The sequence below is a fragment of the Ursus maritimus genome, unplaced genomic scaffold (genome assembly GCF_017311325.1).
Source record: "Ursus maritimus isolate PB19 unplaced genomic scaffold, ASM1731132v1 scaffold_12, whole genome shotgun sequence".
In the NCBI taxonomy this organism is placed as follows: domain Eukaryota; kingdom Metazoa; phylum Chordata; class Mammalia; order Carnivora; family Ursidae; genus Ursus; species Ursus maritimus.
In genome coordinates this window covers 67589324-67608646 of record NW_024423564.1, presented here as the reverse complement: position 1 = coordinate 67608646, position 19323 = coordinate 67589324, and the positions used below count along the sequence as shown (strand labels likewise).

Here is a 19323-nt window from a genome sequence, read left to right as displayed (position 1 = left end):
TGGCTGTCTCTCTCTGTCAAATAAATAAATAAAATCTTTAAAAAAAAAAAAAATCTTTATAGTAGGGTGAATTTGAATGGCCATGGTAGGGAGTTTGAGTTATATTCCAGATGTGATGGGAAGCCATTGGAGTTGTTTTTTTTTTTTTTTTAAGATTTATTTATTTATTTTAGAGAGAGAGAGAGCGCACATGCGAGCAGGCGAGGGGCAGAGGGAGAGGAGAGAGAATCTCCTGCAGACTCCCTGCTCAGTATGGAGTCTGACGCAGGGCTTGATCCCAGGACCCTGAGATCATGACCTGAGCCGAAATCAAGAGTCAGGCACTTAACTGCCTGAGCCACCCAGGTGCTCTGCCATTGGAGTTTTTAAAAAGGGAATTCACATGATTTCATCTATGGTTTTATTTTTTTATTTATTATTATTATTTTTAAAGATTTTATTTATTTATTCATTCGACAGAGATAGAGACAGCCAGCGAGAGAGAGAACACAAGCAGGGGGAGTGGGAGAGGAAGAAGCAGGCTCATAGCAGAGGAGCCTGATGTGGGGCTCGATCCCACAACACTAGGATCACGCCCTGAGCCGAAGGCAGACACTTAACCGCTGTGCCACCCAGGCGCCCCTCATCTATGGTTTTAAAAATATTACTGTGGCCGATAGGTGAAGAATAGACAGGTAGGAGCAGGGGGGTGGGCAGGAAGAACTAAAGTGGAAGGAAGAGCCTTCAGAAATCTTTTGTAGACTTGAATTGGAGTAGTTGTAGTATCAGAGGTAATGAGAATGGCTTGCACTCAGGATATATTTTTAAGGTATAATTCCACAGAACTTGCTGGTTGCTTCGGATGTGGGTGTGAAGAAAAAAAAAATGAACAATGATTCATAGGTTTTTGCCTGAGGACCTGGATGAATGGTGGTGAGATAGTACAACTTAGGGAGGAGTAGCAGATTTTAGAGGGAAATTCAAGAGCTCTGTTTTGGAAATGTTAGTTTGAGATGCCTTTTAAGACATCCAGTTGGAGCTGTCAAGTAGGCACTTGAATACATGAGTCTTACACTCACAGGAGAGGGCACAGTGTTAGCAATAAAATGCTGGGTATCGTCAACATCAGAGATTTAAAACTATGAAACTGGAGGGGCTCCTGGGTGGCCCAGTCAGTTAAGCATCTGACTCTTGATTTCGGCTCAGGTCATAATCTCAGGGTCGTGAGATCGAGCCCCGCATTGGGCTCCATGCTGGGCATGGAGCCTGCTTAAGATTCTCTCTTCTTTCTCCCTTGCCCTTTTCCCCCAAATCCCTGCTTGTGCTCTCTCTCTCTAAAACCATGAAACTGGAGGGAAAAAGTCATTTGGGGAGTGAGTGTAGGGAGAGAAAAAAGATATTTCAGATCTGAGCCCCAGAGTACTAAATGATTTAGTGGTCAGGAAGAGAAGGAACTAGCAAATGAGAATAAAAGATGAGGAGCTAGTGAGATAGGAAGAAGACCAGGAAATCATCATGTTCTAGAAACTAAACAAAGAAAAGTGTCTCAGGAAGAGTTACACAGATATTAGATTGAACAAAAGAAGCCAAACACACAAAAAAACACATAGTGTACAATTCTACTTATAGGAAATCCAGTAAAACAAAAATAATACCATATGATAGAAGAAGGTGGTTGGGGGGCGCCTGGGTGGCACAGTGGTTAAGCCGTCTGCCTTTGGCTCGGGGCGTGATCCCGGCGTTATGGGATCGAGCCCCACATCAGACTCCTCCGCTATGAGCCTGCTTCTTCCTCTCCCACTCCCCCTGCTTGTGTTCCCTCTCTCGCTGGCTGTCTCTATCTCTGTCAAATAAATAAATAAAATCTTAAAAAAAAAAAAAAAGTGGTTGGGAGACAAGGGGTTGACTGGAAAGGGACACATGGGAAATTTCTGGGGTAATAGAATTATTCTGTCTTTTGTTTTGGATATTGTTATATGGATGTATATAATTATCTCATTGAACAGAACACTTAAGATCTGTATATTTCATTGATTATAAATTATATCCCAATTAAAAAAATTTTTTTAAAAGAGGGAGTTAAAACTGTAAATGATGTTGAAAGGTTACATAAGATGAGGATCAAAGTCATTGGTGATTTTGACAGCAGTGGTTTCAGTGGCAGGATGGAGATGACTGTCTAGCGTGGGCTGAAGAGAGAATAGGAAGTGAAGGTGTGAAGATGACAAGTACAGAACCCCCATGTGGAATCTTTCCTAAAGATGGGAGCAAAGAACTGCACAAGTCAGGGAGGTCTAGGAAAGATTTTGTTTTTATTTTTGTAAGATGGAAGAAATGACAACATGTTTTTATGATGATGAGAATGATCTGGTAGGAAGTAGAAATTCATGGCACAGGAGAGGGAGAACAGGGTAGGTGCAGACTTCTTAAAGAGGAGTTGCCTTTGATAGGAGCATGGTCTTTCCTTCTGTTGTAGATAGGAAACTAGAGTATATGGATACAAATTTAGGCTAATAGACTTGTATAGCAGAATATGAAGTATTTTTGTGTTGTTTCTTTTTACTCCCAGTTGAATAAAAAGCGAAGTCAGCAGATGAGGGTGAGGTTTGGGGAAGGAGTGCTGGAGGTTTGGAGAGAAGATGCGAATTAGTTGTCTCGGAGAGAGAGTGGGCACGCATTGCCTAGGTAACTGTAGTATGGTTAAGGAGACCCACTTGAGAGTTATCATCGTAAATATAAAGAGACACTGGCCAGCATGATTTGGGGTTTTTCTTTAGTCCCCTTCAGCTGCCTGAGTACAATTGTAAAATCGATGGAAAGCTGGGTTTAAAATGGTTGGGATTTCACCAGGACTGTGGTGTCATGTGTGTGTATTGGGAGGGGAGTTAAGCAAGGTTTCTGTTAGAACTAGAATTTAAAGTGAATGTTGAACAAAGAAGTTGAGAATATATGGAGTTTGCTGACGACAGAATGAGTTCATGGAGGCACAATGTAAGGTTTTTTTGTTGGAAGATCAGAGAACAGAGGGAGACTGTCAGATTAGCGAAAGAGAAGCTTGGACATACGATGGTGACTGAGGTAATAAAGGCTGTGAGACACGATTAGATTCGTCCTGATGGTTTCTTAGGGAAAAGTTCTTATTATTTCTTATCATAATCTCGTTTTTGAGATTGATCTCAGTCCTTCCGGTGGTTTCTTGTCACATTTCCAGTAGTTCTTTATGACAGTCTACCAGCCCTACCGAGTCTGGCTGTGACCTACCCCCAGAGCCTTTATAACCTACTCCTTTTCCTACCATTCTCCCCTCCTGTCATCCACTTTACTATTTCTTGAACATTCCACCTCCTCTCACCACCCCTCTCTATCTTTTTAGCGGTACTCCAGTTTGAGGACAGATGCTTTTTCTTGTTTCCTGTCACTTCCCTAGCATCTAGAACACTATCTGGTGTCAAATAGGTGTTTGGTAAATTCTTGTTTGGATGAATATAAATAGCAAGCTTCCCTGATGCCTTTCAAATAAATTTATATACATTTTCACTAGCAGGTATAGCATGAAATAGCTTTTCTTTTTTTAAAGATTTTATTTATTTATTTGACAGAGAGAGAGAGACAGCCAGCGAGAGAGGGAACACAAGCAGGGGGAGTGGGAGAGGGAGAAGCAGGCTCCCAGTGGATGAGCCTGATGTGGGGCTCGATCCCAGGGCTCTAGGATCACGCCCTGAGCCGAAGGCAGACGCTTAACGACTGAGCCACCCAGGCGCCCCTGAAATAGCTTTTCATCATGATTTGGTTTTCTCCAACCACAAGAAAAAGCCTCAGACATTAACATGTTATAGGAAGACAGTTTTTAGAAAGAACCCAGGCCTGTTCTGAAATTTATGATGAAATGAAAGTATCACTTAATTCTTGATTAAGCAATTTTTAAAAAATAAATTTCATGGGTTAAGTTAATGGTTTCATTTTTATGGCAAGAACATTAATTTTTATGAGATATGAGAATATGACTTGTGTTTTTTGTTTTCTATAGCAATTTTACTATGACCATTCTTCTTTAGATACCATTAAATTATGATTGTTACCTTTAGAGGAGCTCTTTGAGTTTGCTTGGGAAGCAAACCTAAAAATTAGAAAAGTGCAGTGGCAATACAAGATAAAAGTCAAGACAGTGACAAAAGTTATTATAAGGCGGAGCAGTATGAATTACGAAATCTTTCTGGGGCAGACAGGATTTGCTGATCCAGTTCAATTTAAAGTAGTATACTGCTCAGCCCATGGAATGTTGTCACTCTTGTTCCTCAGTAGCCATTTAAGTTCTCTGAGCCCATGGTGGGCCCTGTTATAACAGACATTTCTGTTTTCCTTGCAGTTGTCGAACAGGTAACCGCAAGAGTTTGATCGTGACCTCTAGCACTTCACCTACACTACCACGGCCACACTCACCACTCCATGGCCACACAGGTGAGTGCTTGAAGGTTAAGAAAGGGGGATGAAAGATTGGCCAGTGACACCTAATTTCTTTCCTACTTCTCACTTTGTGTGGCTCAGCATATTACATTGTTACTTCACTTGGTGGACTGAGGCATACAGAGTTCATGAGCATGCTTTCTATGGGAGAATGTGTTTAGTCTGTTTTTGACACTTAGTTGTTTCTTGCCTCGACCTGCCAACATTCCTTGTGGTCTCATATATATTTTGGGGGCAGGTATGTATCCTGGGTCCATGGCCTCTGTTCTGGTATATTGAGAGCATGTTATGGCTCCAGTCATCTGGGACCATGTGAAAAGAGCTTTAGTAAATGTTGTGCTACTATGCCCAAGGGGCAATCCTTACAAAGATGGTTTTCTGCCTCACGGGACTCCTGATAAGTTTCTCTGTTAGAATAGGAGTCAACAAAAGTGAAAGGAATATTTGTTTTATGTTGGTATTGATTTCACATGTTGGAATTGAACCAAATGATCTCTTATATTCAGACTCTGCTCCATCTGGAATATGGGCTCCTCTAGACAGTGTAAGGACTGATTTACTTGCCTCTGACTGGGGAATATAGAAAAATTATGAAGCGGAAGACCTCATTTGAGTTAGCCGTATATTTTAGTCTAGACATGTATTTTTGCATCCCAGGGAAGCCAGAGAGGGGCCTTAGCTTTGCACCGTTACACTGTTCATTGCTACATTATTTACAGTGGGAGTTCCAGACCTAGTTGTAATGGAAACGGAACAGGCTTGGAACCGTAGGAAGCCGGTGAGAGCTTACTGCGTGGGTTTGGTAAGCCATGGGCCTTGTCTGTCTTTGGGCAATAAAGCAGTACCAGAGCAATGAAACCGCTCATCATCAAGCCAGATAAGGCAGGTCTATTTCACTTGGGTTTGTCTCCTTACTCAGAGTTCACTGTGTCTTTGGAGGGAGAAAATGAGGGTGCATGTGGAATAGTTGTCTAAGCACCCTGAGAGTCTTGTGATTCTGAAATTGATCTTTGTCCTCGGGAGAAGGTTCTCACTTTACTGGGCTCATATCCAGCTATTCATTGTGCTCATGGCCCTTTTCCAGAAATCAATAAAACTCTTAAACACTAACTCTCACATTAGAAGACACCAGCAAGAGTGCAAAGGGACCCAGGGAATGGGAGACTTACTGAGACTGTAAAGCAAAGCTCTCATTGTGTTTAGGTACATTCCTCCTCAAACTGACTGGGTTATGTGCATTCTACTGTGGAACTTTGTAAAAACAGCATATATCTGACCTGGCCTTTTCATCCTCTAGAAATAAATTTAGCATCTCTCTAGACCTTATACATTATTTCACAACTATAATATGAGTACTAGACATCAATTCCTACTGGCTGTTCCTGTCTGAGATGATTTTCTCTCGATTTAGATTCCCAGCAGTGAGAGTTCAGTAGGACTAAATCCTCCCTATTCAGGTGACTTTGATTGAGAACATCATCTGGTCTTTTCAGCCTGCCTAGGGCTGTGAACTCTAGCTTTGAGTTAATATGTATAACATACTTCCTACTCCATAAATGTTACCTGTCATCATCATCATCTCTCCCCAGATCACTGCAGAAAATCCAGGTGGGCCTCAGACCCAGGGAAGAAGGATTAACTCTAAAGCCCAATTCATGGCTAGATGTTGAGAAAGGCAGCACAGATTGTTCCATGCAGAGCAAACTTCCCATTAGATTATATCCTCAGGTCTTATACATCCTGATCTGTTGAGTAATACGAAGCCTGTTGATTTGAAAGTAGGTCTATTTATTCCATACAGTTCATTCCATTATTAAATATTTAACTATACGTAAGTAGATTACAACTACAGTAAGATCAGTTTAGTAGGTACTTAGTCATTCTGGAAATAGAACCTTTCTAGTTCGTTGTTTTTTGCTTTTGTTTTTTTAAATTCATAAACTTTGTTTTTTAGAGCAGTTTTTAAGTTCACAGCAAAATTGAGCAGAAAGTACAGCGAGTTCCCCCATACCCCAGCCCACACATGGATAACCTCCCCACCATCAGTATCCTGCCCCGGAGTGGTACATTTGTTAAAGTCGATTAACTTGCATTGGCACATCCTTATCGCTCAAAGACCATAGGTTATATTAGGGTTCGCTCTTGGTGTTGTGCATCCTGTGGGTTTTGACAAAGGTACGGTGACATGTATCTATCATTGTAGTATCACACAGAATAATTTCACTGCCCTAAAAACCCCCTGTGCCACATCTGCCTTTTCATCCCTTCCTGCCTCCAACCCTTGGCACCCACTAATCTTTTCACTGTCTCCATAGTTTTGCCTTTCCCAGAATTTCATATAGTTGGAATCATACTGTGTGTGGCCTTTTCAGATTGGCTTATTTCACTTAGTATTTGTACTTAAGATTCCTTCATGTCTTACCATGGCTTGATAGCTCATTTCATTTTAGCACTGAGTAATAATATTGCATTGCCCGATGTACCACAGTTTATAAATCCATTCACCTACGGAAGGATATCTTGGTGACTTCCAAATTTGGCAGTTATGAATAAAGCTGTTATAAATATCTCTGTGCAGATTTTTTTGTAGACGTAAGTTTTCAGTTCATTTGGATAAATACTGAAGAGCTTGATTGCTGGATCATATGGTTAAGGGTATATTTAGTTGTAAGAAACTGACAAACTATCTTCCAAAGTGTCTGTACCATTTTGCATTCCCACCAGCATTGAATGAGAGTTCCTATTGCTCCACATTCTCTTCAGCATATGGTGTTATCAGTGTTTTGGAATTTAGCTATTCTAATAGGTTTGTAGTGGTATTTCACTATTGTTTCAGTTTTCATATTCCTAATGGCATATGATGTTGAACATCTTTTTTTTTTTTTTAAGATTTTATTTATTTATTTGACAGAGAGAGACAGGCAGCAAGAGAGGGAACACAAGCAGGGGGAGTGGGAGAGGGAGAAGCAGGCTCCCAGCTGAGGAGCCTGATGTGGGGCTCGATCCCAGGACCCTGGGATCACACCCTGAGCTGAAGGCAGATGCTTAACGACTGAGCCACCCAGGCGCCCCTGAACATCTTTTCATATGTTTACTTGTCATCTTTTTTGGTGAGGTGTCTGTTCACATCTTTTGCCTGTTTTTTAATCAGGTTGTTTGTTTTCTTATCTCAAGTTTTTAGTGTTCTTTATATATTTTGGATAACAGTCTTTTGTCAGATGGCTTTTGCAGATATGTTTTCCTAGTCTTCAGCTTGTTTCTTCATTCTCTTTTGCATAGCAGAAGTTTTAAATTTTAATGAAAACCAACTTAATTATTTCTTTCATGGATCATGCCTTGGTAGTGTGTCTGTCTATTTATTTATTTATGAGAGAGTGTGTGCACACACAGGGGAGGGGGGACAGAGGGAGAGAGAGAGAGAAAATCTTAAGCAGGCTCCATGTCCAGTGCAGATCCTGACGCGGGGCTCAGTCTCATGACCCTGAGATCATGACCGGAGCCAAAATCAAGAGTTGGACGCTTAACCAGCTGAGCCACCCAGGCACCCCGGGTGTTGTGTCTAAAATGTCATTGCCAGGGTGCCTGAGTGGCTCAGTTAGTTAAGTGTCTGCCTTTGGCTCAGGTCATGATCCCAGGGCCTGGGATTGAGCCCTGTGTCAGGCTCCCTGCTCAGCAGGGAGTCTGCTTCTCCCTCTGCCTCTCCCCCTGCTCATCCTCACACACTCTCTCTCAAAAATAAATAAATAATCTTTTAAAGAAATAAATAAAATGTCATTGTCATACCCAGGGTCATCAAGTTTTTCTCCAGTGTTACTTTCTAAGAGGTTTATAGTTTTGCGTTTTATGTTTACGTCTGCGATCCAATTTGAGGTAAATTTTATGAAGGTCTGTAGATTCATTTTTTTTGCATGTGGATGTCCAGTTGTTCCAGCGCTATTTGTTGAAAAGACTGGTTTTTTTTGGTTTGTTTTGTTGCTTTTGCTCCTTTGTCAAAGATCAGTTGACTGTATTTATTCGGGTCTGTTTCTACCTGTTTGTTCTGTCTCTATTCTGTCCTATTAATTTGTCTTTTCTTTATCTATTACCATACAATCTTGATTACCATAGCTTTATAATAAGTCTTTAAGTTGGGTAGCATTAGTTCTCCAACTTTGTTCTTTTTCTTCAATATTAAGTTGGTTATTTTGGGTCTTCTGCTTCTTCATATAAACTTTAGAATCAGTTTGTCAGCATCCACAAAATAATTTGCTGGGGTTTTGGTTGGGGTTGTGTTGAATCCATAGATCAAGTTAGGAGGAACTGACATCTTGACATCTTGACGATTTCGAGTACCCCTGTCTATAACCATGGAATTTCTCTCCATTTGTGTAGTTCTCTGATATCTTTCATCAGAGTTTTGTAGTTTTCCTCATTTAGATCTTATACATATTTTTGTTAGATGTGTAACTAAGTATTTCATTTTTGGAGAGTGGTAATGTGAATGGTAACGTGTTTTTAATTTCAAATTCTGCATTGATAGCATATAGTTAAGTGTTCACTTTTGTACATTAACCTTGTATTCTGCAATTTTGCTATGATAGATTTTTAGTTCTAGGAGGTTTTTTGTTGATTTTTTTCACATTTTCTGCATAGTATAGGCTATCATGTCATCTGTGAACAAAGACAGTTTTATTTCTCCTTTCTCAATCTGTATACCTTTTACTTCCTAGTCTTATTGCATTAGCTGGGATTTCCATTACAATGTTGAAAAGCAGTGATGAGAAGGTACCACTTGGTGGGAAAGCTTCAAGATTCTCACCATTAAGTATGATGTGAGCTGTAAGTTTTTTTGTAAATGTTCTTTATCAAGTGGAGGAACTCTCCTTCTATTCCTAATTTGCTGAGAGTTTTTTAAACCATGAATGGGTTTTGGATTTTGTCAAAAGCTTTTTCTGCATCTGTTGACATGATCATTTGATTTTGTTTCCTTAGCTTGTTGATTTGATGGTTACATTAATTGATTTTCAAATGTTGAACCAGCCTTGCATACCTGGGATAAATCCCCTTAGTTAGGGTGTATAACTTCTTTTAGGCATTGTTGGCTTTGATTTGCTAGTGTTTTTTGGAGGATTTTACATCTTTCATGACAGATAATGGTATATAGTTTGTTTTTTTTTTTTCTTGTAATGTCTTTGTCTGGTTTTGGTATTAGGATAATGGTGGCCTCATAGAGTAAAGCTCCCCCTACTTCTATCTTCTGGAGGAGATTGTGGAGAATTGGTATAATTTCTTACTAAATGTTTGCTAGAATTCCCTATTGAACACATCTGGGCTTGTTGCTCTCTGTTTTGGAAGACTATTAATTATTGGTTAAATTTCTTTAATATAAGCCTATTTGGATTATTCCTTTCTTGCCTGAGCTTTGGTAGATTTTTTTTTTTTAAGGAATTGGTCTATTTAATCTAGGTTATATTTATGGGCACAGAGCTGTTCATAACATTGTTTTATTATCCCTTTCATGTCCATGGAATCTGTAGTCATGTCCCTTCTTTAATTTCTAATATTAGTGATTTGTGTCTTCTCTCTCTTTTTCTTAGCCTGGTTAGAGGATTATCCGTTTTGTTGGTCTTCTCAAAGACCCAGCTTTTAGTTTTGTTGATTTTACTCTGTTGATTTCCTGTTCTTTATTTCATTGATTTCTCCTCCAGTATTTATTATTTCTTTTATTTGCTTTAGACTTAATTTGTTCTTTTTCTAGTTCCTTAAGGTGAAGGCTTAGATGATTAATTTTAGATCTTTTCTAATATACGCATTTAATGCTATGAATTTCTCTCAAAGCTGTGTTTCACTGCATCTAGCAAATTTGGGTAATTTGTAATTTGTAATTTCATCTTCATTTAATTAAAATATTTTTAAATGTATTTATTTGTCTTGAGATTTCTTCTTTGACCCATGTGTTACTTTAAGGTGTGTTTTTAATCTCCAAGTATTTTGCAATTTTCCAGTTATCTTCTGTTATTGATTACTAGTTTAATTCCATTGTGATCTGAAAGTAGACATTCTGTGACTTCCTTCTTTTAAATTTGTTCAGATGTGCTTTATGGCCCAGAATGTGGTCTGTCTTGATGAATGCTCCATGTGATCTTGAGAAGAATGTGTGTTCTGCTGTCATTGGATTAGGTAGTCTGTAGATGTCAGTTATGTCCAGTTGATTGATGGCGCTGCAGAGTTCAACTATGTCTTTACAGAGTCTCTGCATATGTAAACATGGAATTGCTGAGTCATGAAATATACTGTATATGCTTGTTAAATATCACCTGATTTTAAACTAGTATACTGGGACTTAGAGGATGACTTCCTTGAACCTTTGGAGCAAGCTGCAGTAATTCATTCGTCTTTACTCCCTAACACTTGCAGCCTCCTCACTCTATCTTCCTTGAATCTACTAGGGCTAATTTCATTATCCCTTATTGCTGTTAATATCAGTCACTACAGGAATCCCCTGGCACCCTTCCTTCCCATCTCCTACACTCTTAATTCCTATAAATCTCTAAATATTCCCTATTTTGTCCCTTTTTCCCAACCCTCTCTGACTCTTGAAACCCTTCTAGTGTACCTTCTGGAATTTATTATCAGCAAAATCCCCTATATGCTCAGTCTTATTCTAATGGAACCTGTAGGAGAGGAGGGGTTAGAACAGATTGTCCTGCTGCCCTCTCAAGTATTAGCTCTTACCTATCCCATGACCTTATACCATTTGGCCTGAAAGGAAGAGGAAGTTGTCCTCCTTATCTTTTTATTATTCTCCCTTTCTTTTTCTTAATGTCCCCAAACTTTGAATCTTATACTATTAAATTATATCACTACCCATCATTGCAGTTGTAAGTATCTTAGCTCTTGACTCTATTACTCTTCATTTCTAACTCCTGTTATACTTGATGGTTTGAATACACTTGTTGATTTTTCAGTTGTTTGAACTCCTGTCTTCCAGTGAGCTTCTCCTCCATAGTACCTCAATTTCTTAGACAGTGTCTGAATAATTTTAGTTTCATTCTTCTTGCCGCTCTCTAAGCACCTCCAATCTTTCTACCTTGTGCCATCTAGAAACCCCATTCCCCTAAAACCAAACATTTGATTCCAGGATCTCCAATCCTTGAGACCCTTAAATATATTAAGTTTGTGATGCCTTCTAAATACTGAAATGGGTAATTCAATGTATTAGGCTGGAGAGTACCTGGAAGAGAACATAAGGAGTCAACAGAATACCTACCCCACCTCTGGGCCTGTGATGCAAAGGGATGTGTGAAAGCAGGCAGTTATTACTTGAAAGAACTTCAGGGGAAGCTATGTATTTAGGGGGCAGTCAAATTTCACCTAATAAGTATGTTAAGGGCTATGTTAAATATATGTCCAGGGTGCTTGGGAGTACAAAAGCAAGGATACACTTGCAGTTGCAAGACCAGTTAGGAGACCATTGCCATTGTCAAGATGTAAGGGAGTTGTTAGAAATGGAGAAAGTATAAGAATATGAGAAAAAAATATGAGGTTAAATAAGCAGGGATTAGAATCAGTTATCTCCAGATTTCCTGCTTGGGTGATTAATGAGTAATGATACCCTTAGCTTAAATAAGGAATATTGAAGAATCAGTGTAAGGGAAGGAAAAAGAAGATCCCAGAAGCAAATCTAAACATATATGGACACTTGATTTATGGTGAAAGTAACACTGGGACAGTTGTCCATATGGAGAAATCGAAAGATTTAACTCTTCACAGAAATCAATTCCAGGTGAATTTTAGATTTTTTTCAGTCTCATTAAGGTATAACTGATAAATAAAGTTGTAAGATATTTAAAGTATACAACATGATGACCTGATATACATTGAATTATAGTTTTAAATGTGAAAGTCAGTGCCCTCCAGTTCCATCCATGTCGATGCAAATGGTGGGTATTCATCCTTCCTAATGGCTGAGTAATTTTCCATTGTATATATGAACCACATCTTCTTTATCCAGTCATCTGTTGAAGGACATCTTGGCTCCTTCCACAGTTTGGCTATTGTGGACATTGCTGCTATGAACATTGGGGTGCAGGTGCCCCTTCTTCTCAAACTACATCTGTATCTTTGGGGTAAATAACCAGTAGTGCAGTTGCTGGCTTGTAGGGTAGCTCTATTTTTAATATTTTGAGGAACCTCCGTACTGTTTTCCAGAGTGGCAGTACCAACTTACATTCCCACCAAGAGCGTAAGAGGATTCCCCTTTCTACGCATCCTCGCTGACACTTGTTCCCTGTCTTGTTAATTTTAGCCATTCTGACTGGTATAAGGTGGTATCTCATTGTGGTTTTGATTTGTATTTCTCTGATGGCTAGTGATGTGGAGCATTTTTTCATGTGTCTGTTGGCCATTTGTATGTCTTCTTTGGAGAAGTATTTGCTTGTGCCTTCTGGCCATTTCTTGACTGGATTATTTGTTTTTTGGGTGTTGAGTTTGATAAGTTCTTTATAGATCTTGGATACCAGCCCTTTATCTGATATGTCATTTGCAAATATCTTCTCCCATTCTGTGGATTAACTTTTAGTTTGGTTGACTCTTTCCTCCGTTGTGCAGAAGCCTTTTATCTTGTTGAAGTCCTAATAGTTCATTTTAGCTTTAACTGGGGGGTATGCTAAGTGAAATAAGTCAAGCAGAGAAAGACAATTATCATATGGTTTCACTCATATGTGGAATATAAGGAATAGCACAGAAGACCATAGGGGAAAGGAAGGAAAACTGAATGGGAAGAATTCAGAGAGGGAGACAAAGCACCAGAGACTCTAGACTCCGGGAAACAAACTGAGGGTTGCATTAGGGAGGTGGGTGGAGGGGATGGGGTAACCAGGTGATGGGTATTAAGTAGGGCACTTGATGTGATGAGCAGTGGGTATTTTGCACAACTAATGAACTGTTGAACACTACATCAAAAACTAATGATGTACTATGTGTTGGCTAATTGAACATAATAAAAATAAATGTGACAGTCAAAACACTGTTCTTTTAGAAGGTGTATAGGAGGGGGCACCTGGCTGGCTCAGTCAGTTAGGTGTGGGACTCTTGATTTTGGCTCAGGTCATGATCTCAGAGTCGTGAGTTTGAGCCCCACATTGGGCTCTGCACTCAGCACAGAGTCTGCTTGAGATATTCTCCCTCTCCCTATCCCTATCCCTCTGCACCTCCTCCTGCTCGTGCTCTCTCTCTCTCAAATAAATAAATAAATAATAAAATCTTTTAAAAAGAGAATATCTTAATTTTTAAAAAGAACATAAAGGGAATTTTTTAAAAGAATGTAAAGGAGAAGGTTAATACTTTTGACTACCTTAAAAGTAAGATTTCGTGGTCATCAAAAGATATTGTGAAAAAGCAAGCCTCAACGTGGGAGAAGATAATTATGACGCTTAAAACTGGTAAAGAGCTTGCATTCAGAACATGTAGAGAACTCCAGCAAATCAATAAAATAAAAAATAGTATGACTGAAAAACAGCCAAGGGACTTGAACAGGAGTTAGTTAACAAAAGCCATCCAAATGGCCAATAAATATATGAAGATACTTTAATCTCATAGTAATTATGGAAATGCAAAATAAAATCACAATGAAATGCCATTGTGTGACCACCAACAAAGGCTTAAAGTGGCAAAACCAAGTGTATGAAACACTGGTAATCCTTAAACACTATGGTGGAAGTATAAATTGGTACATTTTACAAAAACAGTTTGGCATTTTTTTCATATAAAGTTTAAAAATAGACAAACTAGGACATGAAAAGTCACTTATTTGTATGACTCCATTTCTGTGAAATGTCCAGGATAGGCAATTCCATAGAAACAGAAAGTAGATTAGTGAGCATGGGGAGAGAGGAGAATGAGGAATGATTGCTAACAGGGACAGTTTCCTTTTTGAGTGATAAAAAATGTTCTGGAAGTAGGTAGTGGTGATAGTTGTACAACTGTGAATATGCTAAAAACCACTAAACGGTACACTTTAAAAGGTTGAATTTTATAAAATGTGAATTATATCTCCATTTTTAAGAACTGTATGAGAAAAAACTAAACTCGAATATTTAGAGATGCATACCTAGTTGATAAAGCTATAAAGAAATGATGGCCGTAAAAGTAAGGGCAATGTTTATCTTTATGGGGAAAGGAGAGGGACTTTGGAAGGATTACATAGAGGGATTTTGGAAGACAACATTGTTGACCTGGATGGTGTTTACATAGGGGCTTGCTGTATATATAATTATATTCCTTTATAACTAGTTAAATTGTATAAGTGAAGCAGCTGGTTCAAGGTCAAATGACTGTTCCCTGTTCTGTTTGTTTATATGTTTCATGATCACTTGTTTCTCTGGTGTGGATGACTGTTTGGCTTTGAACTACCTCCTCCAACTGCTAAACTGCTCGGTAAAGTTGGAAGAGACCTGCTTTATAGGCTGCTGGGTTTTCTGTCTTGAGATTTTTTTTTGTCCTGTTGATCCATTTCTGGCTGTTTTTAAGAAAGAGTTTTTTGTTGTTGTTGTTTTTTAGAGTTCTTCTCAATAATGTGATTTTTAAGAATTAATTTAAATATTTGCTTCAAGATGTTAATATTCTAACATCTTAATTTTCTTATTTTTTAAGTTTTTATTTAAATTCCAGTTAACATGCAGTGAAGTATTAGTTTTGGGTGTACAATATGGTGATTCAGCACTTCCATACAGCACCCAGGGCTCATCACCACCAGTGCCCTCTTTAATCCCATCACCTGTTTAACCCGTCCCTCCACCCACCTCCCCTCTGGTAACTATGCATTCTGAATAGTTAAGAGTCTGTTTCTTGGTTTGCGGCTCTCTTTTTTTTCCCTTTGCTCATTTGTTTTGTTTCTTAAATTCCACATAGGAGTGAAATCATATGGTATTTGTCTTTCTCTGACTTACTTTGGTTAGCATAGTCTCTAGTTCCGTCCATGTTGTTGCAGATGCCAAGATTTCATTCTTTTTTATGGCAGAGTAATTTCACTGTATGTATATGCCACATCTTCTTTATCCATTCATCAGCTGATGGACACTTGACCTGTTTCTATAATTTTTTTTAAAAGATTTTATGTATTTGTTAGATAGAGACAGCTAGCGAGAGAGGGAACACAAGCAGGGGGAGTGGGAGAGGAAGAAGCAGGCTCCTAGTGGAGAAGTCTGATGTGGGGCTCGATTCCGGAACACTGGGATCACGCCCTGAGCCGAAGGCAGATGCTTAACGACTGCGCCACCTAGGCGCCCCCTGTTTCTATAATTTGGCCATTGTAGATAATACTGCTATAAGCATTGGGGTGCATGTATCCCTTTGAATTAGTGTTTTTGTTCTTTGGGTAAATACCTAGTAGTGCAATTGCTGGATGGTAGTATAGTTCTATTTTTTTTTAAGTTTTTATTTAAATTCCAGTTAGTTAACACAGTGTAATATTAGTTTCAGGTGTACAATATAGTGATTCAGTACTTCCTCACAACACCCGGTGCTCATCACAAGTGCACTTTTTAATCCCCATCACCTATTTAACCCATCCCCCCACCCACCTCCATTCTAACATCTTAATTTGCCCTCAAAATAAGACCAATTCAGGGGCACCTGGGTGGCTCAGTTGGTTAAGTGTCTGACTTTGGCTTGTGATCCTAGGTTGTGATCCTAGGGTGATGGGATTGAGCCCCGTGTGGGGCTCCCTGCTCAGCAGAGAGCCTGCTTCTCCCTCTCCCTCTGCCCCTCCCCCTGCTCATGCATGCTCTCTATCAAATAAATAAAAATCTTTAAAAAAAAATAAGACCAATTCAAATTATTGATTTTATTTAGTCACAACTTTCAGATTGGTAATTTTGGCCTTTTTAAGATAAAATGAATGTTGGACAAATAGAGAAAACAGAGGAAAAGTAGCATGCCATTTTTAGGCCATGGCATCTGGTGGTGTAATAAACAATTTCTCTGGTCTTTATCCCAGGTTCCTGATACAGAGCTTCTAGAAACCTTGGAACTTCCTGGGTGATAGGAGTGTCTTTGTTATCCTAATGAGAGAGTTCAAAATGGCCCTCTAGGTAGCTTCAAGATGGAGGCTTGGTCACCAGGAAGGAAGACCAACCACATGATTAGAAAGTTGGAGCTTTGGACCAGCCCAAACTCCTGGGGAGGGGAATAGGAGCTGGAGATTGAGTTCAGTTGTGCGGCCAATGATTTAATCAGTTGTGCCTGTGTAATGAGACCAAATTAAAAATGTAGGCGCTAATGTGCTGGGAGGGGGACATACCCCGATTACATAAGGAGAGGGCACAGGAGCTCTGCATTCCTTCCCTGACCTTGCCTATTTGCACCCTTTATAATAAAAGTGTAATAGTAAATATAACACTTTCTGAGTTCTATGAATTGTTCTAGTGAATTATTGAACCTGGAAGGGGAAGCTATGGAAACGTCCAAATTTATAGTCAGTATGTCCAAAGTACAGGTGGCCTTGTCACCTTCCTCCCCCAAGATTTATGGCTGGTGTAGGAAGTGAGGCAATCTTGAGGACTTTGCTCTTAATCTGTCTGATCTGTGCTAACTATGTGTGATTGGCATCATAATTAAATTGTAGTATACCTAATTAGTGTCAGAATACTATCTTTTGAAAAGTCTATTGGAGCCTGGCCAGTTGGAAGGAATGCTTGTTACAGTCAGTTATTTTGTCAGCTTTCAGACATTATTATTTCCCTTTGAACTATAGAAATTTTTTGCCAAAGATTACAATCTTTTCAGACACAGGTAACAGTTACTGTTTGCCTGGCAACTACCACATGACTTGCAAGCCATTTCCTTACTTTGGTGTTGGCCGTATTTGATATTAAAATATTCAATTGTGAATCAGCTCTAAAAAGTTCTAATGAACAAATGCATAAACCTTAAAAACTGATAAATTAGTAAGTACTTAAAAACTGATAAATTAGTAAGTACTTACCTTATTGACATGGGTATAAAGTACCATACATGTAGTGCCTTTAGTTCTGGGAGATGCCATCAAGGATTAAAAAATAGGTGAACAGAGGAGAAACAGAGGACATACTCAGTTTAAGACCTGGAAAAGGCTGGGGTGAGGGGGAAAAAAAGACTGAGAAAAGGTCTTTGGTAAACTAGCCCTGGGTGAATATATTCTAACTTTTTTATGGTCTTATGGAGGCCCTAATCACCTTTCATTTGACTTATTAAAGAAACTCCCTAACTTCTTTTTTCTTTCTGCTCAGTCCATTCTAAATTTTGAAACTGGACATTTTTTCCTAATATATCACTTTGTACCTGTCATTCTACTACTTAGAATTTTTGACTGGCAGCACTCTCCAAAGTGGTTCTCTAGAGACTATCCATTCGGGTGTGGGGGGAAAATACTAAAACTTATTTTTTACCATGAAAAATGAGAATTAAATCAGGTTTTACTAACATGTAAGTATGGATCAACACAGGTACTACCCACATTAGATCTGTGTGTTAGCCTGTGTCATAAACTGTACATAACATACCATGAACAGTGTTGAGTTCCCCTGTACACCCTCAGTCATCATTTTGCTGGAGCATATTACAGCTTACAAGTGCACTCCCCCCCTCAGTTTTTGTACTTAAGTCTCTTTTTTAAAAAATTCTGGTATAGTTAACATACAGTGTTAAATTAGGTTCAGGTGTACAATATGATTCAGCAATTCTGTACATTACTTAGTGCTCATCAGAATACGTATACTCTTCATCTGCTCACCTTTTTAACCCATCCCCCCACCCTGGAAACCACCAGTTTGTTCTCTTACAGGTGCATTTGTACAGAATCTTGTAATACAGTGTGGATGGAGCCTTTGAAATGGTTTGTGTAAGAAGGAAATTTATTGGTTGTCTTGTGGCAAATTACTTAAAAGAATGGTCAAACTAAATGTTGTGCAGTTTTCTTTTACAAAATGTCAAGTGTTCCAAATTTGCTGAACTTTTCTGGGCTAACAAGTGGTTGTCAGTAGTATGCTGCCAAGGAGTTGGGGTGGGGGGTGGGCAGCAATGACAAATACTCTTAGTCTATCTGTTCAAGGTGAAGGTAATATGTAACAGTGAGTGAAAAAATAGCTGCATTTGGAAAGAAATTTGTGCCCCGGAGAGAGCGTTTTGAAAATGGATATATGGAAATGCTCCCATTTGTATGTGATTTTGTTGACAGAAATGATGCCACTATTAAAACAGCTAAGTCTGCCTCTTAAAAACATTGGAAATAAAATGTTCTCATCTTCCCAATGAAAGGTTTAATAGATTTTGAACCTATTTGTTAAAAATATAAGATTAGAAACCTTTCCGTTCATTTTCAAGAAAAACTACTTGGCATCATGGAAGATAGAAATTTACCATCCTGGGACGCCCGGGTGGCTCAGTCGGTTAAGTGACTGCCTTTGGCTCTGGTCATGATCTCAGAGTCCTGGGATTGAGTCCTGCATTGGGCTCCTTGCTCCACAGGGAGCCTGCTTCTCCCTCTGCCTGCCGCTCCCCCATTTGTGCTCGTTCTCTCTCTCTTTCTCACTCTCTGACAAATAAATAAATAAAATCTTTAAAAAAAAAAAAAAAGAAGAAGAAGAAGAAGAAATTTACTATCCTTTGGGTGGAATTTAAAAACGAGTACCAGGGACGCCTGGGTGGCTCAGTCGTTAAGCGTCTGCCTTCGGCTCAGGTCATGATCCCAGCATTCTGGGATCAAGCCCCATGTTGTCCTGTCCGGCTCCCTGCTCAGCAGGAAGCCTGCCTCTCTCTCTCCCTCCTCCCCCTGCTTGTGTTCCCTCTCTTGCTGCCTCTCTCTCTCTGTCAAATAAAAAAATAAAATCAAATAAATAAATAAATAAATAAATAAATAAATAA

At 39.1% G+C, this 19323-nt stretch overlaps 1 protein-coding gene across 2 annotated transcripts in view; it reads left to right on the top strand.

Moving 5' to 3' along the window:
* The window catches only part of MAST2 (microtubule associated serine/threonine kinase 2), a 201301-nt gene that overhangs the window by 135173 nt on the left and 46805 nt on the right, over positions 1–19323 (top strand). For both annotated transcript variants that reach the window (XM_040627349.1, XM_040627348.1), the window contains exon 5: positions 4346–4437. In XM_040627349.1, coding sequence (XP_040483283.1) covers positions 4346–4437 — 92 coding nt within the window. The remainder of the gene's footprint in view (positions 1–4345; positions 4438–19323) is intronic.